We start from the raw sequence: 26786 nt of genomic DNA, 5'->3' as shown, positions 1-26786 counted from the left end.
TAACTCGCGACTATTGTTATTGTGACTTTTTCAATAACTCGAATAGGAAAGATATCATTAGCTTGTTCAGTGACTTTACAGACTTCTTTGGCCTTACCAAATTTCGACCTCGACATCAAATTATAGCCACTATTCTATTTCCTTTGCATTTTCACCGTGACGTTTGTTAAAGTTTCTGTGAATTGTCGAACTTCTTTATAGTGGCCAAATGCAAGCGTATTCGCACGTTATTTGTATTTTATTAGTCTGTAGTTGTATTTTGAACCTATGCTGAAACTAACACTACTAAACTTACGGTCCAACTGAATGTATGCGGTATATAATTGTTTCATGTTGAAAATTTCACAAATCAAATGTGATTATCGTAATCTAATTTCTCCATGCATGCGTTGCGTCGTTTTTATTTGGTACGAATAGGTTCTAAAAATTATCATTTCACTTTTTCTGATCCAGTTCTTTTTACTAGAGGATTTTCAAACTTTCTCAAACTGCTACCTAGAAATTAGTTCTCGTTGATTTCACTTCGTTGTCGATGTTGGGCGCATGAAGGCTGCTGAGGCCTCACCGATGTTCCGTCATTGTCGGTATTCAGAAGCGATATTCCGTCACATGACAAGCCAATTAAAGTGCCCAGTGCGGAGTTACGATCAGAACGCAATGTCTTCCGCGTGTTGGGGACATTTTTGGACGAAGGGCCTGAAACTTACTCATTTTTTTCTGTTCGCTGTTCAGCCATGGGAGAAAAGTGTAACTTAAGCTTCTTGAAGATACTATATATAAACACTTTGGTGGATTCAATGTCCAACATGAATAGAGGTTAGTTCGAGATAATCCGTTAAGACGCTAGTTCTTTACATTTGTTCTTCCTGTTCAACAAACTTGGCTGGCCGTACGTGAGCCAAATCTTCCATTCTGATGTGTTTTTTAATCAGAAAGAATTCGGAAAATTATAATTCGGATTTCCCATGCGCATGGCTTGGTTATCTGTGAATATTAAGCTAAAAAAATTCATATAGACTGAAGAAATCAATATTTTTTAGTTTTTAGCAATTTCAGGTTCAGACAAGTCCATGCCATCGTATAGATCGAGAGAATCCTAACTCACAGCCAACGACATAATCCAAAGAAATTATGCATCAGTATTTACAGTGCCTCGCAGCTGTGGCGGTTACCGCGTATATGCTCAAACCCTAGCCCTATTCTCCTCGTGTGGAAGCTGCTGACCGCATCTCCTGCTGAATACCTGGGCCCATACTTTCAAAAAAAGTTAAGAGATCGTAAGTTCATCAGCCAATCATTGACGTCCTTTCAAGCAAAAGCCGCCAATCATAGACAAGAAAATAGAACGTAAGTACTTACGTTCACTTAGCGAGTTTTGAAAGTATGGCCCCTGCTCAATTGATGAACTGATCTTGTACTGCACCCAGTCTGGTGCGTCTTCAGAATAACTTGCCGTCCTCTGTCATTGTATATTCAGCAGGCTTCTTGTTGACAACAGCTATAATAGTTATACTATTACTGAAGAAGACGCCGAACAACAGGCCATGTAAACAAAATATAAAATAGGCTCGGCAGCAGGCCATGGGCCTATTTCTTCAGTGCCGACACTTCTATTCTATTCTAATAGAGTGTCGGAGACAGTCTGGCTGTCTCTACCCATACTTCGTATTGGTCTTTTCGCACTCTTGGTGCGAATATGATTTATCATTCCAATGTTCATATGTTAATTTGCCTGCGTTTCTTACTAGATATGCCTACAAATTTTCATTTATTATCGATTCTATTTTTTTACTTTTCCCGGCGTAGTTTCATCACCCTAAAGTGGTAAGTATGTACTGGCTTCTATCAATATAGAAATATTGATGTAAGCCAAATAATATGAATATATCAGTATCTAATCTCTCCCATTTCCCTCATCAGGTGAGTTGTGGGACGCACCCTGCAAGCCTACGAGATCACAATCGTATGTACATTGTACAGCTATTGCGCAGCACAGAAGCATGCAGTCTTGAAATATTGATTAGTTCCTAGCCCGCGGATCCTGATAACTTGAGCACTTAACACGTTGACTACGATTGCTTCATCTTTTTTAAGCAGGGTTGCCATATACGGTCATTTTTTCCGGACAAATTCCGTGATTTAGTTTTTCTCAATTGCATTGGCCGGCTAAAATTTATGACAGGGGTACTTCCTAATTAAATTTTAAATACTGCAAAAAGAAAATAAATGGAATTTTTATAGCGGAACCTACAAATAAACTGGTATACATTGAATTATCGGCCTTTTTTGTTCTCGGATTTGGCCGATTTTAGGCAACTTGAATTATGTACCACTACTTCCTGGAGAAATACATTTCGTGGTACGCATATGTACCAATACGTAGTCAACGCGTTAAGCAATTTTCTGGGAATCTTTTGCTTTCTAGTGAAATCTACACTGATGTACTATAGCATTAACAGTGATCTTTTTAGTGTAGTTATGTGAGATGTACATCGATTAAAACGAACCGCCCTCGAGTGTTGCATTTGTGGCATAGCGGCACCCCTGTATTTGGAAGGTAAGTGCGCAGATCATATTGCAGGGCCTATACTTTCAAGAAAAGTTAAGAGATCGTAAGTTCATCAGCCAATCATTGACGGTCTTTCAAGCAAAATCCACCAATCATAGACAAGAAAATAGAGCGTAAGTACTTACGCTCACTTAGCGAGTTTTGAAAGTATCACCACTGTCAGGTCTATAGGGAAGGCGAGAAAATTGCATGTTCTATAGGCGGAACAGGTTCAGGCATTGTTCCCTGCTATGATTTATTACAGTTGAGGATTATAAAATGGGATTATTCGTTTAATTGACATCAGCTGAATGTTGCCACTCGCCTATAGCGTCGCTTGCAAAAGTCCGGGCAACGGATCGGTCCACAATTCTGATCGGCTTACCGAACGAGACGGAATAAATGAACCCAGGGATGTGATCGAATACAATAAGAGGGCTGTTGCTCTTCTATTACGTAATTTAAGTAGTTAGGAATAAATTTTAATCAGATAAACGCATTTTAATAAATACGTTATTACTTCAATCTAAATGAGACTTCCGCAGTTTTAAGCTCCTACTTGGAGATGCTTGCTCGTTACCTGGGGCCATACTTTCAAAACTCGCTAAGAGAACGTAAACACTTACGCTCTATTCTTGTCTATGATTGGTGGATTTGGCTTGAAAGGCCGTCAATGATTGGCTGATGAACTTACGATCTCTTAACTTTTTTGGAAGGTATAGGCCTTGGTGATTTTATTACCCTTGCTCGCTCATTTCCTATGGTCAATTTATCTGGAGAATTGTTGCCTACTTTTCTTTCTATGTAGTCAAGATCATAACTTTTTTCATTTACTTGCTGATAGTATGTTACTTGCTGCCAGCAGTTATTCGCTTCTTGCTGATAGCAGTATTAGTTACTTGTTACTTCTCTCACTTCGATCTGTTAAGCCGACTTCCACAATGTCATCAACGAGGGTGCGAGGATCCCTCTGCTCAGCTGCGAACACAGCGCCTATTGTTGGCGGCAGAGAATCAACAGCGATGTTGGTTTTTTCCGCCAGACTCGACCTTTTTCTTGGTTGACGGGTAGACAGACGTGTATATAGTGGCAGTGCTCCTCTTTCATCGAAATCTGTTGCCCGACAATCTCCTTACGCTTCTCGATATTTTAATCTCGGTGTAAGCGCGAGAAATTGCTCTGTTGTAACGTAACTACCATGGAATGCCTTTTGGAAATTAGGATAATCTTTTATTTTAGCTGCAAAGTAACATTGGATCATCTGGAGGCTACTTACTTGCGGGCAAAAATGGCCCCTATCTCAGCAGTTGCCTATGCGCATAAAGTCGCTTCAGAAGAATAACATTTTTATTTACCACGTTCCTGGCGGTCCTGGTCTTATAGCGTTCCCTCCTTGCCTCAGATTAGACGAGGCGGCCGCAACAAGAATTTGCCGCATATTCATTACAAGCTACGCAAGAATCGCGTTGAAAAGTACGAGCTACTTGAAAATTTTGTGAAACAGTTCGACGTAGTGATATTTATGCGTATATTGTGTATTTCCAAGCGCAAAATATTAAATTGTCATTCTATATATGCTGTAGTCACATTTGCATTTTATTTTTCGCTTTTTTTAACGTACTCGTATTTATATTCTCTCGTATTTGTTCAGTTAAAGAAGTTAGTCGTGGGGAACGTGAGCATTTAGCTAACTGTGCTTATATTGTTATGGGCTGCTCATATTCAGTTCTATGCTTCATCTCCTAATGATGAATGGCTTCCTTAGATGGTCGGGCAGTGTCGCTGTTGTTTATTATACTGGGACAACTGGGTTATTATTTGAACCATAATTCTGGAAGGGAGGCGAGTTAAAATCAAACGTTCCACAATGATGCATTCGCCAGGATATGGATTGAAGGATGCTCACGAAAATATGAATTGACTTGCACTGTGAAAGAAAGAACTTTATCTCTTCGCGTTAGGTATCATATAAATAAATCTTTATTCAAAGCGAAGTATGTCGACTTTTGCAGCTCAGAAACTACTGTAATCCACGTTAAGTATTAACTTGAAGATATGAATCAATGATCAGGCATGCATTTGATGTGTTGTCAGTGTTAGGTAACCTGCTTGAGAACATCCAGCCTCATCTGCAGGTTGTGATCGCGCTGGCTGAGACTTCGCTTGTCCTAACGCGCGGCTCCGTTTACTGAAACTTGTCGCGTGATGTAGCCAGCTAACATTTGCAGGTGAACATTTCTTACTATGCATAATGTGAGGCCAGCTCAAGCTTCGATTTGTGTTACATTCGTATAATTTTGTGTCATTTTCGAGGTAAAGCATCAATAGTCTTCAAGCACACGTTAAATGCATGTTTCTCTCGCATTGATTGTGTTTTTCCATTGGCCTCCCACCATTCAGGGACCTTCGCACTCCGTTGAATGCTGGTCTTTATTAGGCTACACTAACTTGACGTTTGATCTCGACACCAGCTCCAGACGCCTGCCTATTCTGTTTTTTTTTTTTTTGTCGCACGGAAATATGCACTAGTCTATGCAGTCTGACTGCAGTGGTACTGCTGGCTCAATGACAAAAGTGATCAGGTTTCTTCTGTAGCGCGGACATATATCAACTTCATGAATGGGCAGCCTCGCCCCTGGATCGTTAGTATCTCAAGCAGTTATTCATTAATCTTTATAACTGGAGTCTCTTTGAAAATGGAGATTATTCTGCACGATAGTGCTCGGATATCACTATTTATACTTGATAAAATATGTTTGAATGCAAATCGTCGTCCGAATTTTCTTTACAATGATTTTCATGCATTTTCCAAGTTTATGAAATCACAAATGTTCGACGGCTTGTCACTAATGCATTTAAGGAATCCATATAGGAAATTACCAGTTTTTTAATAACTGCAAAACGAATTATATGGCATTTGCTCATTGTGCTGGTGCAAGACCTACTTCTAAGAATTTCTACCGTAATTGCAGTAGTATTTAACTGCTTGTAATCGCGTCTTCCTAATACGCTTTATATTACAGTGGTTCCCAAAGTGGGCGATATCGCCCCCCTGGGGGCGATGGAAAGATCTGTGGGAGCCTTTGGAAAGATCTCTGTTTAACCTTTCTCTTTAAAAATTGCAGCATACTAAATATCAAGAAAGAGGCGTTTGTTTTTATATGTGTCTGTCAGCGGGGGCGCTATAGATTCACTGGGGAGCCAAGGGGGGCGCCAGCCTGAAAAAGTTTGGGAACCACAGCTCTATAAGTTCATTCACAGGAACTCGCTAGAAGTTCTAAGATTCCCATGTTGTGTGTGACCCTCGAAGTCGAGAGCTGCGCACAAGCAATTCTCAACCTGCAGTATCTCTTATGTAATAGTCAAAGTGTACCTCACCTTACACTCTTCATCACTGATGTCCCCCGCCGGGAACCTGTGCTACTGTTAATATTGGTTGAAACAATTGCTCTGTTTAGTTAGAGAAATTAATCTCACAAATAATTCCTGTGGGCTAGGATGGTTGAATTATTTTAATATTGTCGTTCGAATCTTGCCCCGGCAATTTATTTATTGCGTTGGATATGCACAGAATAATAGGCTCAGTTGTTTAATATTATTGAGGCATCTGCTACTTTCTTAACGTAAACCTTGAAGTACACTCTCCATTTTCTTTGCCGTTCAAACCCTAAATGGTTTGTCAACCTGAACATTGATCGTAGCCAATGCTATTCGGATCTAAGCACCTGGTTGCGAGTTACCATCACTAGACAACGGTAACTATCTGTCAACCAATACAATTATCGTCGTCAATGTAATTCCTATATAAATGTCTACTAAACTGAATTGCCATCAGTAGACCAATGATTAACCCTCTGTTCACCGATGCATTAATCGTCATCTGTTTTATTCGTACCTAAATACCCGTAGACGGGAGTTTGCACCAGCAGACGAAGAGCTAATATATTTCCTCGCCTTGCCTGTTTTGATACGGCGCTGTTCTTAATTGTGTGGTCTCGGGCGCGCGTTTGGGCTCAATTACAGTACTTTTATATGCGTCATGATTATTGATCAGCTATGCATTTGTACGCGAGCTCATTGGATTATAGAAAAACATTGTGGGCTCGAACATCTGCTAGCACCAGAAAAATTACCGAGTTTTCGTAGTCTAATTTAAATTTAAGTACCAGATTGTACCTTACCTTGATTGTAACCCCTGATTGACGAGTATCGGTAGCCTTTCAAAATCATGTTTTGGCAGTAATTTACAAAATGAGTTTGAATCTTTTAACAAATAAATTTAACTTGATCGAATGTCTTTCGGTGGGTCATTTCAAGTTTTTGCTGCTATCATTCCGTTAATTTTATTGGATTTTTGAAACTTTAAGAGGTTACGTCCGTTTCGACGAATCCATTGCACGCTCGAGTTTTTTTTTTGTCATGCAGCAACGTTATATTAATTCTGTCTATATCCTATAGAACATTAGCGTGTATTGACCCATGGTGATGCGTTAACTCAAAACTTGCTCACATTAAAGCTTGTTATCTATGTTTTGTTTTCTTTACAAGTATTCTGACAACCTCAGTATGCGTAAGTATACAAACAACCTCAGTACCTATGCGTAAGTATACTTACAGCCTCAGTATGCGTAAGTATTCTGACAACCTCAGTATGCATAAGTATACTAATAACCTCAGTATGCTTAATTAAGTATACTAACAACATCAGTATGCGTAAGTATTCTGACAACCTCAGTAGGTATGCGTAAACATTTTGACAACCTCAGTATGCGTAAACATTTTGACAATCTCAGTATGCGTAAGTATTCTGACAACCTCAGTATGCGTAAGTATTCTGACAACCTTGGTATGCGTAAGCATTCTGACAACCTCAGTATGCGTAAGCATTCTGACAACCTCAGTATGCGTAAGCATTCTGACAACCTCAGTATGCGTAAGCATTCTGACAACCTCAGTATGCGTATGTATTCTGACAACCTCACTATGCGTAAGCATTCTTACAGCCTCAGTATGCGTAAGCATTCTGACAGCCTCAGTATGCGTAGGTATTCTGACAACCTCAGTATGCCGCCTTCGCACTCTGCAGTTGATAGGTTTGCTAGTACAATGGCCTCGTGATTCGCCAGCTGTGTGTGTAGCATTTCATGTTGTCTGGTCAAATGACATCACCGAGAGTGCGTGTTTCTAAGGGGGATAATTTAATGTCCGTACCCAAGATAGCATTAGTTACAGGCCATTGTCTGGGCAATCCGAGCTCTCCTAACGACGCTTCATCCCATGCTCTCCTCATGCGGGTAGAACGATGCTACTTTTCTTCTACTACGTCTCAACTTGATTTTTTTTTCGATTGGCTTGGGTTCCCGTCTGTCTTAGAGTGGTGTTTATTATCATATCTGTGGCAATAAATGGCAGATTTATTCTCCAATTTTAACATTTGCCACGATAAAACGAATTCTTCTGAACTGGCAGCATAGTTCACCTGCAAAAACGAATTCTTCTGCATAGTTCACCTGCCTGCAATATCATAATTGCGGAACTCGGCTTCATGTTAAGCAGACAGCGTGGCGGGTTTGCCCTTCAACAGCGCCACCCACTACGATCCTCCCGCTGAATTTATTAATAAAAAAACCTTACCAGAGCGCATGTTCTGTCTTGGTGGAATGCGGTGTGTCCCCAGCTTGGTTGGAGCGTTGAGCTCAGACATGGCGGCGACTGTGCCATGCTGTCTACAAATCTAGGAGGTTCTAATCACGAATTGAACATCGCCAAGTTTATTATACGAGTCCAAGGCCTTTACGGTGTCCAGTTTTTCTTGCTTCGATAGAGCCTCATTTTGGAGATACGGAGCTGCATCTCGTGTTATCAATGTCTCTGAGTGACACCTGGTCGATTAGCTTTTTTTTTGCCGCGTCTTAGTATCGTTTTAATTATAACATAAATCTCGTAGCGGGCTAAAGTGTTGCGCACTGCATATCGCCATGAATATTGGTGCAGCTGGTCAATAGTATTATGTATGTTGATGTGACTGGTCAATAGTATTATGTATGTTGATGTGACTGGTCAATGGAATTATGTATATAGGTGCAGCTGGTCAATAGAATTATGTATATTGGTGCAGCTGGTCAATTGTATTATGTATATTGGTGCAGCTGGTCAATTGTATTATGTATATTAGTGCAGCTGGTCACTAGTATTCATTAGTGCAGCTGGTCCCTTAAGTGCCATAAATTAGTTAGACCACATCACTCCATGCCGTGCACTGTTATCTCGCTTGCGCTGCTCGCTCACTTGCACAAGCGCTTTGCCGTCGCTCTAATTGAGCTCCGAACGCGTTTAGTTCTCTTGCTGAACGAGACTTCGGGAGGCATTTTGGCTTTTTTATTCTTCATTACGCTTTTGAGTGCTGGCTGGACTTTTGAAGGTGCCGCTGTTCCTGCGCATCTTAATAAAGATCCACGTGTCAAACGCAGGCTAGTGCCTTCTTAACATTAGCCTGGAACATTTCGGCAGCTTTGAGAAAACATTGTAGGCCTGGTCGTATCACAGGCGAGGATTAGCATGATTGATTACTAAATATTATTAAATAAATTACTACTAAATATTACTGGTGATTACTAAATAAATATTAATATTTACAATGCATGACAAACATTGCATGCTAGTGCTTTCGTAATGTTAGCCTGGAACATTTCGGCAGCTTTGAGAAAACATTGTATGCCTGGGCCTATACTTTCAAAATTCGCTAAGTGAACGTAAGTACGTACGCACTATTTTCTTGTCTATGATTGGTGGATTTTGCTTGAAAGGCCGTCAATGATTGGCTGACGATCTTACGATCTCTTAATTTTTTTTTGAAAGTATAGGCCCTGGTCGTATCACAGTCGTATCAATGCATGGACTGAAGCCTCGCGGCCACAAGCAGCGTTGCAGATCTCGGCGCGCAGACTTCAGCATGCAGTCGAGTGTGATTTATTGAGGCAGGTTCTCTGGGCCACACCTTTTTAACTGCCATCTCTAAATTACTACATATTTTTTCATTAATTTCTACATGATTGAAGACGGTGTTTTGAAGGATTCTATTTTAATCTCGTCTCAGCGGTATTTTTTAAGGTATTTCCAGTGCATTTATGGACATTTAGTTGTACTTTAATTTGGACATCTAAATTCGTACGTACGTATTTCTTTCATTGAAGAATGTACATTATCTTTGGACACAGTTGTACACAATCTTGCGTATAATTGGCACATTTTTCTTCGTTCAAACCTCTTCGTCTTCTCACACAATTGAAACCTTTTCTTCATGCAAAGTTGTATTGTTTACTTCGACCAAAGTTGCAATATTTTCTTGGAACAAAGTTGATTTTTTTTTAAAAGTCGCAACTTTTTCTTCGTACAAAACTGTTCAGTTTCTTTGGAATATTTTACGTTTCAAGAAGTAATAATTTACTTCTATCTATAGCAAAGTTATGTTATTTCCTTTTTCATTTCTCCCGAAGTTGTACACTTGAGCCATCCTAAATAAGTAATTCAATCCTGAACTATTATTTCTTACTCAGTTGCTGTTTATTCTTCCTTTAGGTCTGATCATTTTACTGAATCAAGCCACGTAACCTTGCCGGTCACTGTGTTTCATGTTGATCATTGGCTTGCTCGCTCAGGAGCAGACTGCACAACTGCTGCTGAGGGCAGCTACTCATATGAGCTCTCATTGTGCCTCTCAGACCTCACAATAACCTATCACCATCAGCGCTCAGCCTCATTGTGCTGCTCTCAGACCTCACAAAACCTACTACCATGAGCGCTCAGCCTCATTGAGCTGCTCTCAGGCCTCACAATAACCTATCACCATCAGCCTCATTGTGCTGCTCTCAGGCCTCACAATAACCTATCACCATCAGCCTCATTGTGCCGCTCTCAGGCCTCACAATAACCTATCACCATCAGCCTCATTGTGCCGCTCTCAGGCCTCACAATAACCTATCACCATCAGCCTCATTGTGCCGCTCTCAGGCCTCACAATAACCTACCACCATGAGCGCTCAGCCTCATTGTGCCGCTCTCAGGCCTCACAATAACCTACCACCATGAGCGCTCAGCCTCATTGTGCCGCTCTCAGGCCTCACAATAACCTACCACCATGAGCGCTCAGCCTCATTGTGCCGCTCTCAAGCCTCACAATAACCTACCACCATGAGCGCTCAGCCTCATTGTGCCGCTCTCAAGCCTCACAATAACCTACCACCATGAGCGCTCAGCCTCATTGTGCTGCTCTCAGGCCTCACAATATCCTACCACCATGAGCGCTCAGCCTCATTGAGCCGCTCTCAAGCCTCACTCACACTCTGAAATTGTAATTGTGTTAATTGCATCAACATTTATTCAATAAACTCACAATAATCTACCACTCAGGAGGGTAATTTTCTCCTATAATTTCTTTAAAGCTGTTCAGTAATTACGTTGTATTGATTGCTGTTTATATGTGTGTGAGCGCAGTTTTTTCTGGAATCGCACAATTGAAGGCTTTATTGGTTAATTAGTTTTTTGACGTATTAATGCTGAAAGTATGAAGTATACCTAAATAGTGGTCAACTAGATATATTTGACTGAATACATGTTATATTTATTACATGTCTATTAATGCAGGGTCCATTCTATTCTTGTTTAAAGTTTAGTTTTATCCTTAGTCTCTAAATGTACCATGACGTTGTCAGCCCAGAAATTGTCAAGAATTGAGTGTTGTGCAGAAATAGGTTTAAGCAGTCAGGTCAGACGCAGGTGTGTCGTCTGATCTCTGGTGCCCCTTTGTCTGGCCGAGCAAACCTGTTCGGCCTCTCTTGTACCTCACCACTGTTGGGCTTTACTTCAGAGCCTCGCATGGGTAAGAGATCTCGAAAACTGTTCAGATTTAGCTTGCATGTCGTATCGCGGACTCGGATCTCGCATCCAGGGAAAGCTTGTCTCATGGTAAACTATCCGTACTAAGCCAAGCGCACACCATGAAATGTATACTTCATACCCACACTCTATCTTCATTTCATAATAAACTGAAAAATATAAGTTAGTATACTGTTGAAAAAACGTGTGTTGTGTTGTCATTAGTTTCAGTTATGAATCACTTGGGAGTCGAACAAATGAAATACTCTTCATATTTTGCGCGAAAGTACTGCAAATTTTACCTTGGAACTGGCCGCTCTTGTTTACTTCTAAGGATGAGACGAAAGTCTTCAGCCGAGATCACGATCGAGAGGCTCACAAGGCGCGCCGTGTCATATCTTGTTCAGATTACTTCGTGTATCTTTCGTTACGCCGTGTCATATTTTGTTCAGATTACTTCGTGTTTCCTTGTGTATCTTTCGTTACCGCCATATTCCTGCTCGCGCTGTCTTTCTGGTAACACTGTTATGACCGTCAATATTTTGCGGCCTTAGATATCGCTATGCGCAAAATTAATCTCTTATTTGTTATTTCTCGTTTTCAGTTGTCGCTATCCACGCTTTTGTAGTGCCTCCGTTCGCGTGTCAGTAGCGCGCTGATTACACATGCAGCGTGGTACTGTTCCAAATTATATAATTTTAATTACTTAACTGTAGGTTATTATGGTGCGTATATGATCTTAAAACGACGCTGCATATTACTGAGATCTATTTATATAATAGTTATAACGCTTGGAATAAAAAAAAGCTTACTAGTGCAGTTTCAGCCTTTGAAGTCTTCATCAAACGTCTCACTCGTATTCCAATTTTGTTTGTGGGCATTCTGTATTATATTGAAGATTTATAAAACAAGTACGTTAGATCAACTTGAAATTTAAGAAGAGTTAATATCATGATGTTTAGAAATCATTGAATGAATCATGAAAAATGAATGGATTTTTCCCGAGGCTTTCCTTCAAAGACGACACCGGATGCTAGGGCTCAATTTGGCGAGTCTTCCTCCTGCATCATCTGAACTTCTCTGCAATGTCTGTTACAAATGGTCAACTTCTCTGTTTAGTATATAGTATAGTATTGTATAGTATGTATCAATGGTACATGGTAGGCAGGCAAGGTGCATACCATGTATTCAAATTACATAGAATATTTACAAGTTACATAAAATGCATACAAGTTACATAATGTGTATGCAAGGTGCATACTATGTATACACATTACATCGTATGCATGCAAAGTTTTTACCGTTTTCATGTTTACAACTACGAATTCTAGGTATTGTGCCCGAGGAATGTCAGCCTGATATTGTGTTATGAAATTGCACGGCTATCGGCCTATATATAGTTTATATTTGTAGAATAATGAGTACTTCCAAGAACTGACAAGATCTTGATCATTTTCGGTTGCCTGCAAGTTAACAACATTGTGTGCATGTAAGTGGCCTCATGCGTTTCTATAAACAATCGTGATAATTATTATGTTGCCTTCAGAAATGACCGTAGGGGTGCACGAGCTACCCATAAGTCATCGAGTCAATTGCTCTTATTGAAAACAAATACAGATGTTGAGGTCATTGATCATGTCTATATAAGATGCCCCGCTCCTGGCAGGTGCTAGCAGCCAGCCAACGTCCCAACACCCACTTTAATCAACGAGCTCTAAGTATACTTAATGTTTTTATCACTGCTCGTTTCGGTGAGTTACGAGCGTCGTATATTTATAGCCTTTTTCTGGTCATGCCGGCACTTACTGAAGAGGTTAAAATAGATAGAAGTGGCATCTACGAAACTTCTGACACGTGTATATACGTGGGCTTTTGAAATTACAACCCGTGTATTTTTGATCCGCTACAATTGCACTAAGTATATAGTACCCGTGTATTTTTGTCCGTTACCATTGCACTAAGTACATAGTACCGTTTATTTTTTGTCCGTTACCATTGCACTAAGTACATAGTACCCGTGTATTTTTGATCCGCTACCATTGCACTAAGTACATAGTACCCGTGTATTTTTGATCCGCTACAATTGCACTAAGTACATAGTACCCGTGTATTTTTGATCCGCTACCATTGCACTAAGTACATAGTACCCGTGAGAGAGCATTTCAAGTTAGAGATACGATATAATGAGCCATTATTTGCAAGTTAGAGAGTTAGTAATGCGGTGCTGGTTACAATTTGCCTGAGCATTTTCCGTTTTTAAATTCAACCCGTTTTTAAATTCAACCCGTTTTTTAATTCAAAATGTAACCCTTTCCGCCTATGAAATTAAGTTTCGGTACCATTGATCGTTAATTCTTTGTGGAAAAGTTTTTATTTTTTCGACGCGACTGATTGGCGCTTTCTCCTTTACTCTACTTTTTTGTTATACAAGAGCCGAAACGATAAATTTTACACACATTTCACAATAGCATTTGTCCATTTTCAGTGACTGCTCTTCTTTCTCTTCTTGCTTCGCTGATGAGTTAAACAGATCTGCTAGTTGCGCCACGTGTAAAGGCTCCGTTTGACTGATCCATCAGTACTACAATTGATTTATTTGCATCACTAGCCGCATTTATTTGAACTTGAAAATTCATATGTGAAGTCTTTTAAGCATTTTTTTTACGCTCCCGATCAGGTTTGATTTGCTGCATTAGACGAGTGCGCTACTACACGAGATAAAAAAATGTGCACACTTGCACCTATCTTTGAAAGGGAAGGAGTGAGTCGAATATTGTCAAGTAGATTCAGATCACTTGTATAGTATCCGTTGAAGCAGTAGTAGGTACGCCATTATTAAGGTACGTTGTGGCAACTGCCAAAGCATAATACGCACAGCTGAAGAAGTTCTGGGCTTATTCCCGCACTCGAGGCACGTACACCACTACTTGCGTAGCTGGCATGCGGCAGTCTGACGCTGCAGGACGCAGCTTCTGCAGTCATGGTGTCCGGGAGAGTCTCTGCTGAACTTATACTCGGCATTACCATCTGGGAAGATTACACTGACGCCTAAATGCTAATGTGAACTCGGCAAGCGCAGACTCTCCTGCAAGTGCCGAGTTTTCTTTGCCGCTCTCATGCCTCTGGGGGCGACTTGCATACGCCCTTCCATCTCCTCTTCAAGTCACCGGTGCTGGCTTGTGGTCATGAAAATATCTGGCTTTGGTTTTAGTGCGCATTTACGCCGTTTCTTCATCTGCACCCGATATTTTTTCCCCTGCCATTCGAATTTCATTAAAATGTTTTTCCGGGTGAATTTCGTGTAGTAAGCTATCGCGCTTGAGCTGCAGTAGTGAATTTGTTCGTTGGAAGTCGACTTATATTCGCATCTTTAAGTTGAAATAAATTAAAGTGTCTATGTTTTCTTAATTATTTTAAATATAGTTAATTATTGCATATTGGCTTTCTGTAACTTTTAAAGCTTTAAAATGGTTACCGTCTTGAACGATGTAGCCTTGGGACTTTGTGTTATTATCTTGAACGATGTAGCCTTGGGACTTGGTGTTATTATCTTGAACGATGTAGCCTTGGGACTTGGTGTTATTATCTTGAACGATGTAGCCTTGGGACTTGGTGTTATTATCTTGAACGATGTAGCCTTGGGACTTTGTGTTATTATTATCTTGAACGATGTAGCCTTGGGACTTTGTGTTATTATCTTGAACGATGTAGCCTTGGGACTTTGTGTTATTATCTTGAACGATGTAGCCTTTGGATTTCGTGTCAATATTATCTTGCAATTTAAAGTAGCCTCCCCTGGTGACGCGAGCGCCTGGTTATGGGGCGACAGGGGCGCCGAATATCCTGCCTGAGCTATTCCGGGCCTCCTCTTGGCAGCTGAGGCCATCTTCCCTGCGTCAGTTTTCTCTTTATCGTATTAACCGATAACTTTGTCTCTTGTTCAGTGCGCCGAAATCGAACTTATTTCGCGGGCTAAGCCCGCGAAATTGAACAAGAAAGCTTAATGTTACAACCCGCCTTCGCGCCGAAATTTCACGTCTTGAAATAGCTTCATCTCATATTTGCTTTGCAAATTCGGATTCTTAAATAACTTCATCAGCCGATCAGAGCTGCTACCGATGATGCATCTGCGGATATTTGTTTTGCTGCTTAATTTAACCTTACCTTATGACCTTATTTAACCTTACCTTATGACGGGGACTTCCTAGTCCCCGATCACGCTGATGCGCCGCCTTCGTCGTCCTCCGTCTCCGAGTCGTCGTCGGATGTAACGTTGGACGTGTTCCGTCTATTTGCCCTCATTGCCCTTAATTTAAGCATCAAGCGAGGATTCCTCTCAAGCTGTGAACGCAGCGGCGCTCTCTGTCCCGGTTAAGACTTGCCTAACCTCCGTCGGCAAGGCTGCTGGATTTGACTCGCTTTATGCTTAGTGCGTTGCTCAATTTGCCTGCACTGTTAGAAAAAACGGCGAAAAAACGGTCCCACTGGCATTCTAGTGGCCGGTCGCCCCGTGAAAATAAACTGTTTCGCAGTATTTATCGGATGTTTTACGGATTTCTAGTGTTAAATTAGAATAAAAACGGCGACACGGTGTTTCTTTTCACGTGCCGACCGGCCGGTAATACCGTTAACGCCAGTAATACCGTTAACGGTAATTTTCTAACAGTGTGCAGTTTTGTTCGACTTTCACACAGTTTTGTTTGATGTATCGACAGTTTAGGCATCAAATTTACCCGTCTGTGCTCGTCCAAATAGACTCGCGGTGTCACTTTTTGTGACACCTAAAAGTGACTCGCGGTGTAATTTTTTGTGACACCCAAAAGTGACTCGCGGTGTCACTTTTTGTGACACCCAAAAGTGACTCGCGTTGTCACTTTTTGAAAATCGCCCTATTGTTTTATTTATCCATGCAGTTTTATTTTTATTCTTCTCTGCATGGTTGTCTGTCGTGTATATATATATATACACGAATGGCAGCGTCGGACGTGCATGTTGGTCTTGGCTGAGACTTCGAGCCTGCAATCATTTGACGGCCGCAGGCCATGTTTTTTTATACCATTTAATTTCATTAATTTTTTGAAGCCTTCTTACCAACTACGTGCGTCTGATCACATGTACTTTTGTCTATATATTGCATCTGGGCTCTATCGTGAATCGGTTGCTTTCGAGTTTTTCACTGAACGTCAATGAATTTTGGCAGACTAATTCCGTTACAGATGAGAAAGTGTCCCGTGAAAGCTAGATGTATCGATATAATGTCATCTAAAGAAGAGAAAAAATGTTGACTTTTTTAGTAAAGATCTAAACTTCATAAATATATTTGTTGGACTTTTCTCGCTAATCAACGTCTAAGTTTGCGCTCTTTTAAAATGAATGGCAAGATGGGCATCACTGCCTGCAGTAATGTGCACTGGGAAAAGGTCTCCAAAATCTTGTGATGCATGGTGTAGTTGCATGTGGTGTAGTTCGGTACTCGTTATTTTGTGATGAGCTATTTGCGGTATACTAGTGCACTCGTTATTAGTTAAACCTATAGCTGCCAAACCATTGTAAGGAGGGTTTATTATGAATGATTGTATGGGTTGACAGTGAGCTAACTCGTGCGCAGTACAAGCGATAGCTCCATGTCAGCTCCATGCATGGATATTCGTAACCATCATTAAACTTGATGTTGTGTTTGGCCAAACACAAGCGCGATGCAATTTGAATGATACCGTATTCAACTTTCGGCATTTTAACGGAGACTGGAGTTATTTTGTTGAAAAATTGACCATTCAATTCATGGCGCTCGTTAAAACTGTTTGTTACCCTAATTAAAATATATCTGTGTTTCATATTTCATTCTAACCATCTATGAAATGTGTAAAACGAACAAACTCGGCTGTCGCAACCGCGCTTTACACTCGACATCAATGAAAGTACGGCTGTCTGTTCTTTGTTAGGCGTTCGAATCTCTTCTGAAGATCTTCTTTCGGAAGATCCTATTCGCACGCAGTTGCCTCATCGTCGAGAGCATTCACTTTAAGTGACACTGATGCTCTTGAGTGGGAATACGGTAGTAGAGATATTTGCCTGGCATCGGCATCTGGAGGCTAAAGTTCACCGTTATTTTCTGATCCCGTCAGTGATGAAACGAGTACAAGACGTTTGTAGTCTTCCGGCTCAAAGCTCTGCTGCTCGATTCAAGTATTTCGGATTCAATCGTGCCTTGGCGAGTTAAATGAGAGCTGAGTAGCGTTTTATAACAAACGAAGAATGACTGCGGGTAGAAATGTAATATTGTGCAAATGTAAACTCACTCGTTGCCATTTTCCTGCGATAAATCGTCCAAGTCTCCAATTTGCCATGGCACTCAGCCGTTTCATTTGCAGCTGAGATGAGGTCCATGTCACTCAGGCCCGACTTATACGTAAACCGGCCACTTCAACGAGTGGCGCCAAGTGTGCGAGCGACTACGCACTAATATTTACGTAGACCAGGGCCCATACTTTCAAAAAAAGTTAAGAGATCGTAAGTTCATCAGCCAATCATTGACGGCCACGCAAACAAAATCCACCAATCACAGACAAGAAAATAGAGCGTAAGTACTTATGTTCACTTAGCGAGTTTTGAAAGTATGGCCCCAGGACGCGTGCGTGTTTCTGAAGTCAGTTCAGTTTCATCCAACAGAACGATGCTTTGGACACACCCGAAAACGGAAGCGGAATGCGTGAGGATGATACAGACCGGGAGATGTGCGCCATAGTTAGGTCTCAACCGTGCCCGAGTGACCACGTGTCTAAAAACGTCTCACCGTCCACCGGCTCGACATCTGCCCAGTAACCATGAACGGACGGCAGCCGAAATTGCAGCAAAATCTTACTGATGGGCATATCAATCGATTCCATTCATCCATTTTCACGGCTTGCATGAAGAGTAAAAACGTTCCGATGGAGCCCGGTCAAGAAAATGTGTTAGATCGCTCGCAGGAAACAACTTTACTGCCCTTTATTCCAGTGTCTGTTGAACATGAAAAAACTCTCGCTGTGCATGATTTTGATGGAGTTCAGCCTGATCGAACCACAAATTTCAAGCATAAAAAATCTTATTTAGTTATAGAGAAATCTTCGAGTGAAAACTTGTGTGGGAGGTGCACGTTCCCACTTAATTCCGAGACGCAGTACCATGAACGAGAATACGCTGTAAAAAGTCGTCGTCAGTCTTCGGGCCCGGAGTTGAAATTGCGGTATCACCCTTATGATCAGCGTTTGTACAGAGGAAAAAAATTCTCTGAGACAAGCGCGTTATTGGCATCTCAGAGGGACACCGTCGGCTGTGTCTGTGATCGTCGTTGCCCGAGCGTTCATTTTCATGAAGTGATCTCGAGTCCTCGTCTAGAAATAAATACAAAAGAATTCATAACATCAAATTTGAGTGAGTTTAGTCCCGAATATAAATTTATTGATCAACACTCTTCATGTTTGGTGTGTTCCCGTGGCACAAATTCTGATAATAGATTCATAGGCGACTTGTGCAATGACGTGCGTGTAGGAACTGGTGCTGTTAATGACGTCTGTTGCAAAGTGACTTTTGTTTCTGCGTGTCTGTCTGGAAGAGAAGAGACGTGTACCGAGGATGACCGTGTCACAATGGGGCGAGTGACGTTAGTAGTTGCTGGCACATTGCCGCCTCTGCAGGTCAGTAAAATCTGTGACTTGATCGAGGGCCCCAGTTGTTCAGGTGCCGGCCACAGTGCTAGTGCTGAAGAGACCGAGTTCGCGTGTTTAAAAGTCACTGCAATTGATACTGACTTACACTTTCCCGTGATCCTGTCTGATCCTCTGCCGTCTGCATGCAAGTGGTCATTAGAACTTACCTCTGAATGTGATGATTTCTTTAGAAAAATACTGCATTTGAAAAGAATGGCTCATTTACAGAGGTCTGCATCTGAGTCTTACAGTAGTAATGTGTTGCCTCCTTTGGGGTTGGAACGGACTAGCAGGCTTTATGCTTTTAAGCTCATGAAAAATGAAAACGAAAATGTGCGGAAACTCCTACCTTATTTCATTGAAAAAAGTAAAACAGATGAAAAATATGTGCCGTTTCGATCTCGAAAATTGTCATCTCCAAAGCTGGAGAGCGTCAAGAGACGTTCTGATGTGTGTGATGTACTTATGTACCGGGACGCCCAGCCCTCTAAAAACTACGATGTGGCACCTGTAGATCCGGCGGACAACGAAACGCCTCAAGCCATTCGCTTATGCGGCGTTCCTCTGGGCAATTGTCCCATAACCACAGAAAGTAACTTATTCTATGCGACTCGCAGGAGCGGCAGCATACGGTACTCTTCTCCCCCCGCGAGTCCTCTTGTGTCGATAGAAGGTTCCCCTTCGTCGTCCCCTCAGCGTAGGCTTGTTGATCGCGATGGCTCTGTTCCTCCTGGCACCTTGCCAACTGCTTCTGCCAGGGCTCGTGACTCACCCTCGTCTGCGCCTCCCGTTGCTCCCTATGCCGTCTGTCATGATGCTAAAAATACATATCAAGGTCTTTCTATAAAAGACCCAACTCTGTTACAATATTTACCTTCTGAAACTCCTGCCTTTTGCACAACGGTTGATAGAATCAATACCACTCACGGGGATGCAGACAACTTGATCAACAGCAACGCTGCGGCTTCGCAAACGGGCTCTGCTGCTGAGACTGAGTTGCTCGATGTCAGATTCCATTCTAACGATGTTGCATCTTCTACTGAGCGTGATCAATTGAAGATCGAAAATAGTATGGAAAGCAACGAGTCTATTGATCTTACTCGAAGTGAAGTGATAGAGGTCCCAGTCAAAGATTCAGATGATATCTCATTACTGACGCCGTCACTATTGCCTGTTACCAGCAAGCATTCATACGACTTGCCCTCTTTACCTCCACACAACGCTTTGCCTAATCAAGAGTGCGGTATTTCTATTGGCAACGGCAGCTCATCTCCGGATGGAGTTCAGTGCGAGGTTTTGATGGTAAAAGATTTGCAGGTTAATAATGAGCTTGGGGAGCATAACAAAAATATTTGCACAAATTCTACGACGGATGCTCGTGCAAATATCTTAAATGTACGTGATAAATGTGACGAGTTTTCAATTCATCTTGACACTGAGGGACAAATCGACGAAGCTTCTGAAGTTAAAATCGTCAACGCAGATGAAAGTATCAAGCCTAAGGCACTCGTTCGTTTTGGGCAACTGCAAGGTTATGATATTCTCAAGCCTGACGTTTCAAGCTCAGTTAAAAACAGTGAGCCCACAGCGGCATTTCAAGCAGAACTAGATAAAAGTATCGAGTTGAAGGACGTTGACGCATCGGAAACAAAAAGCAGCATGTGTCACGATCTTGTAGCCCGCGATCTTGAGGAAGTCGATGTGTCAAAAGTTTCAGGCTACGGAGAAGTCCTGAGAGATTCCTGCTTGAGAAATGATGCATCACAACAAAATAAAATAAATCATAGTATTATGTCATTCAATATAATTGAGCAACGGGATTCCGGTAATGAGATGGTGTGCTTATCAAAAGTTGCCGAAATTGATAACACCAATTTCAATCCTGGCAAAAATCCTGTGGTATCACCTTTAGTTGAGAGAAAAGAACTCGCATGCAAAAAAACTCTTCAGGAGTCCTCATTGGAGGACATAGAGAGCAAGAACGATGGTGCAACATTGAAGCTCATTAATATTGAGCTTCTAAAATCGTCTCAGTATGAAAGCGAAGACACAAATAAACACGATTTTTTTAAAGAGTCGATTAACGAACAAAAACATGGGGGGTTGGATGAATCACTCAAATTTTCTGCATTAGATTCTAGTGCAATCGAGCGTGTATTATTCATTGACGAGGCGCCTGAAGTTCCTCAAGAAGATTCGCTGGATAATTTCAACGATTTATCAATTTTTATGCGACAAGACAAGGATCCTCTACATGCGCTTGATGAATCAAACGCCATGCTTAGAAATAGAGAAACTTTTGAAAAGAATAAAATCTTGACTGACGATTCTGGGTATTTATTTGGTGAATTGGACATTTTGCCGCCATATACCTCATTTACGGGTGTCGTTGTCGATCAACCAGACTCACAAACAATAATGCCAGAAATGCAATTTCAAGCCGACTCTTGTAAGCCAAACGAAGACATTTATGAATCAGATTTTGCACTTATCGAAAATGATTTGTCTGATATACTTACTTTGGTTGATAAAGTTTCCAGGTTCGGAGAGATTAAAGAGAATCAAGTGTTGACCGTGACAGAATGCACCTCAGCAACGTGTGTCAATGCCGGAGAAATCTCTGTTATCCCTCCAAATGTTATTCCGAACCCAGAATTTCCTAAAAATAACCAATTTGATTTTTCTTCGCTGGAAGATTCAATGCAGACGTGCCAAAGTATTTTTGATGAAACCAATTTTGAGAGGTTTATGGACATCCCTACTAAAGAGTCCGTCGTGCGCGATGATCACGATTTTATACATGCTTCCTTTACTACTGACGACACTGAAGCTGATCTCTCTTATCTTGACAAAGACGTCATGCCAATACAGGACTCTTTGCTCGACTGGACAAACGTTGCAGTTTCAGACAAAAGAACTGAATTATTTCTGGAAGACAGTAAAGAAATATCGAGTATCACCATTCCAGCTGCCTACACAAATGTTGTGGTTCCAGACAACGCAACTGAATTTTCGCTGGAAACAAATAAAGATGGATCGAGTAGCACCACTCCAGTAGCCTACACGAAAGTTGCAGTTCCAGACCATAGAACTGAATTATTGCTTGAAGTGAGTGAAGATGTATCGAGTGGCGAAACTTCAGTCGCCTACACAAACGTTGCAGTTCCAGACCATAGAACTGAATTATTAATAGAAATGAGTGAAGATGTATCGAGTAGCACCACTCCAGTAGCCTACACCGCTGCAGTTCTAGACAAGGAAACTGAACTGTTGATGGAAGTAAGTGAAGATGTATCGAGTAGCACCACTCCAGTAGCCTACGCAAATGTTGCAGTTCCAGACCATAGAACTGAATTATTGCTGGAAGTGAGTGAAGATGTATCGAATGGCGAAACTTCAGTCGATATATTGAAGGTCGGTCATGGCGAGACGCTCACGGACGAATGGGCTTTGCCGAATAATTTTGTGGAAAATTCTGTTACCGAAGATATTTGTCTGGCAAATGATCGATCAGAATCAAAAGAAGCTGCATACGGGAGTGAAAATTCTCCATTAACTGACTCAACATTAGATAGCTCAATCATAGCCCCTTGCAATTCATTCAACGTCAAAACTGATGCTGAGAGAGACGAGACTAGTCAACTTAATGAAATTATTTCCAACCAAAACTTAGGTCAGTCGGATTCTTCAAACAACTCAATTGGCGATGGAAAATCTAACGTGCCTGAGGTCACCGCCTATACGAAGCTTCATTCATTTAATTCATCTGAGTGTAGTAGTTCCTTGTGTAGCAAACCCGTTTATCCTGTCACCGAACCTGCCACAAATGTTACGCAGACGTGTCATGTTAGTCGTCTTAGAAAAGTTTGTGCTAGTGACTTTAATCGCGGTCAAGCTCTGGCAGATCGAGCTGCCAAAATTGCCCAAATGCATGGAGCTTCTCCGTCAAAACCGCGTCCTTTCGCTTTTCCTGCTGATGTTATCCGATCTCAAGTTGCGAGGCAAATTCAGCCTATTCAACCTCCTATAAATGAGTGTGCTGAAAGTAACACGCTGCGCTCCAAGTCAGCTAGCCCGATGACACAGAAGCGTAAAAAGAAGGAAACTGTTGCCAAGCGCTTGAGGAGCACGTCTCCTAATAATCGTCTTAGAATTAGCTTGTTTAGCGAAATATCAGAATTACAGGATGATGTGAATCCTGATGAAGCAAGTAACGAATTTTCGAAAACTGAACAAACAAACGGTTCTCGTGAAGAATCATCAAATTTATCTTTCATTAATACTGTCTACATGAGAGTGCCGTCGTCATACGATGCCAAAACTGACATACAAGAAATGCCATCCCCACCTGCTACCTATGTATCCAATTTTACGCAAGTTACATACTGTGATGTACCTTGCTTCGACGAAACTAAACTAACTAAGACAATAAGAACTGAATTCAAGTTACCTCATCTTTCAGTGATCGAACCGATCGAAAAGGCTGAAAAAGACCTCAAAAGGTGGGCTTCATACATTGCTAACAAAATATTAATTGAAATATTTGATTTTGAGTCTCCCAAGTGGCAAAAACAATTCTTGGAGCAATTGTCGTGCGAAGATAAGACTCGTCAGATCGATGTAGAGACAAAAGGGAATACCCGAAACCATTGTGAATATAAAATCGCTCAGTTACTCGAATCTCCCGACTCAACGTCTCCTCTGGAAGATTCGCTTTCTTCAACTCACGAATCTTTGAGGAAAGAAGCAGTAACCTCCACTGCTCATTCAGCCTCTTCTGCCGATCGTGGCACGGGTCGGGAAGAGGGCTCTACCAGTTCGTCGTTCAGTTCGGAAGCGTGGTGGTCGCATGGCGGTCCAGTTACGCAGAGAGAGCAGCTGCTTCCCAAAGAGGATCCAGAACTCGGTCAGCAGTGGCCAGGATTGCCTGTACCTACGGTTCCTGAGAGTGATGTTGACCACACGGCTGCCGTGAGCGATGAAGATTTTGAAGCGATGGATGAAGATATGCGTCGACTTGAAGAAAAAATTAGGCAATTTGAACATGAACTTGAGGAAGATCTTGAAATATCTCTCTTGGTAGAAAACACTCACAAAATGCCCAATTTTTCTTTGTTAGATAAGTCTACTTTACGATCGTCCCCTCTTCCTGATAACTATCCTCCAGTATGTATGAAGAAAACTAAGCATTTTAGTTTCATGACGATCAAGGATGTAGAGGAGTATCTAAGATCCGACTCGGAATCCGAATCCAGTTCTTCCTCACTATCATCTGATGACTTATTTTTCGCTAAAAGAAAACTCAAATTAAAAATTGGTGATCGTAGATGTTTTTCCGTGGATTTGAGTAAACGTTCTACCATTGATGATTGCAAATCTGAATGTCTTATGAAGATATTATCAATATCCAAAGGTAATCAGGATAAGGCAACCATCCAAGAAACTCTCGACGATTCAGCAGCGGAACAGAACGAGAAAACGGCCAACTGCCCGGTACAAAATGGCTTCAAATTGGTTGGTCAATATTGGCGGTCCGAAGATGGAGTTGCGGTTCTCGATAGTGAGGGACTGGCCGAGTTTTATGCTGGAACCAACCCTTCTGGAGTATGTTTCATATTCGAAGATGAGTCTGACGATGAGATTTTTTACGATGAGGCGATCGACGATGTATGTGATAGCTCGAACATTCCACGTGAAGAACCTGCAACCGAACTAAGTTCGAATTTTGATCCTGGAACTCCATCTATTGAAGAGAATCCTTCCAAGCCCGTTAGAAAGTCAAAATTTGTGTCTTCATTCAAAAACAGTTTCGTTAATGCCACGAAAAGCATTGGCCCCAAATTCAGCGCCAAACTTGAGGAGAATTCTTCTTCTCCACCCCACTCTGATCCTTCAGGAACAAGCTATCTCAGCAAGGAACCAAGCTCGTTCATCAGTGACTTTCTATCATCGAAAATCAAACCCAAAGGAATGCAGAATAAAGCAATTGATGTCGTGGGTGAATTCGCCACCTTGCCAGCCTCCAGTGGTGAGAGTGATGCCTGCAATAGCTCCATTGTCTCAGGAGAGTACTTGGCTTCTCCTGCTGTGTGCGTCTTTTCGGATGAAGATAACCGCGTACCTGAATATAACCTATTTCAACCACCACCATCGCATGATGCAATATGTCGTCAAAGTTCCCTTGCTGCTCCTTCTCCACCTGTGCGCAAGTCCTCGTTGGACGCTGTCGTTCCGGGCAGTTCTGGAACATTCCGTCGCCCGTCTGGTGTGGTGCACGAAAATTTGGCTCGACACATGGTTTCTGGAGTTCCTAGAGCGCTGCCAACTCCTCCGTCCGTCCCTCCAAGATCCACCACCCTTAACTTCTATCCAGTACGTTCTCATCCTATTCATGTTCGAAATGCAGTCAAATCTGATACAAATTTTGACTCGTGTTGTAAAGCCACTGACCCTTCGTCTCGTCAAGCAGATTCGGACCAGCGGACCAAGACCACCTCAGTCCGGCAGCTGAAAAGGAGGCAGATGGAGCGAAAGATAGAGCTATCGGAGGAAGCAAAGGAGGACACTCCTGGCTGTAACTTTTGTGTTCGAAGAAGTCGTACTCTAGAAGACGCCCGTCACAGCCGCTATCAGCCGAGGCGATCCAGTCCTCATCCCAAAGCTCTATCGCTGCCTCAACGTCGCTCATGGCCTCCTAGAGTAAGTGTGTGTAAAACCTCCTGTCGTTGGTGGAGTTCACCTGGTTTACTACCTAGCTATATTCCTGGTAAATGTACGCCCTCGGTTAGCTGTCACAAACCGATCCAACAACCCGCAAAGGTCGGAGAAACAGACAGCGGAAGTTCACACAATCTACCAGATCCAGAAAACCTAAGCTTTTCCCAGTCATACCCTACTGATACATCGGCATGCGGGTCAGATGAATCGCAGTGTGACAGCGAACGTCTTTGGACTCCTTGTGTTCTCCCTACGAGTGTTGTGAGAAATGACGCTAATTACTCGGATCTCACTAACACTGCAATGTTCCCTTGCCATCCTAAATGCTTTGAACATGAATCTCCTTCCGCTCATGACGTTTGCTGTTGTAACTACGCATCGGTGTCGACCCCTGATTTCGCGGCGTTGAATATGGCTGACGGGTTAGGTCCTGCGAGAGCAGCCCAGGGCGCTCTGGCACCTGAGATGCTCTACAGATCTCTTCCACAGCTTTTTAAAATGCCGACCAACCATATTTCGTCCATGTATCGTGCGTTTAGTTGTCCTTTGCTCATATTTTATTCCGTCTCTAATTTATTGCCCTGTGATGCGCTCCCTAACGAGTGTTGCGTTGTTACGTCGTCTTCCATGTCTTCCAATAACACTAATGATTTCGTTTATGATGTTCCATGTTCTTATTGCTCTCATATGGGTTACAGTGCGTCTCAAAGTGATATAAGTTCTGATATATGATGTTTTAGGATCAATAGAATCTGAGATGAATGTTAAATATTTGTTATGAGTATAAATGCCTGATGAATATTTATACTTTTCGATCTGAATTGCCGCGAGTAGCTAACGCTCTGTTTCTTTCTGGTTGTTTCAGAAATGACAACAGAAGCTTTACCCGTCTGACGATGAAGATTTACTATTGTATGAATTTTTATTAGATATTATAAATATAATATTTTTACATGCAC

The 26786-nt window shown here is 41.8% G+C and overlaps 2 protein-coding genes across 3 annotated transcripts in view; both read left to right on the top strand.

Moving 5' to 3' along the window:
* Positions 1-26786, top strand: part of LOC125178635 (unconventional myosin-XVIIIa-like) — a gene marked incomplete at its 3' end in the record, with an annotated part of 90461 nt that overhangs the window by 43338 nt on the left and 20337 nt on the right.
* LOC108665248 lies at positions 18840-26773 on the top strand. 2 transcript variants are annotated; one of them, XM_047882856.1, is made up of 2 exons: positions 18840-25482; positions 25580-25682. In XM_047882856.1, exons 1-2 carry the CDS (start codon positions 19051-19053, stop codon positions 25619-25621), a joined length of 6474 nt encoding a protein of 2157 aa, XP_047738812.1. In that variant the 5' UTR covers positions 18840-19050; the 3' UTR covers positions 25622-25682. The 2 variants fall into 2 exon arrangements, with proteins under 2 accessions (XP_047738812.1, XP_018007473.1); XM_018151984.2 differs by adding an exon at positions 26693-26773 and having other exon boundaries at positions 18841-25809.

This window comes from Hyalella azteca, unplaced genomic scaffold, assembly GCF_000764305.2.
Source record: "Hyalella azteca isolate HAZT.00-mixed unplaced genomic scaffold, Hazt_2.0.2 contig11473, whole genome shotgun sequence".
NCBI lineage: Eukaryota > Metazoa > Arthropoda > Malacostraca > Amphipoda > Hyalellidae > Hyalella > Hyalella azteca.
Note: the sequence above shows the minus strand (reverse complement) of the source record. Positions and strands in the feature narration are given on the sequence as shown.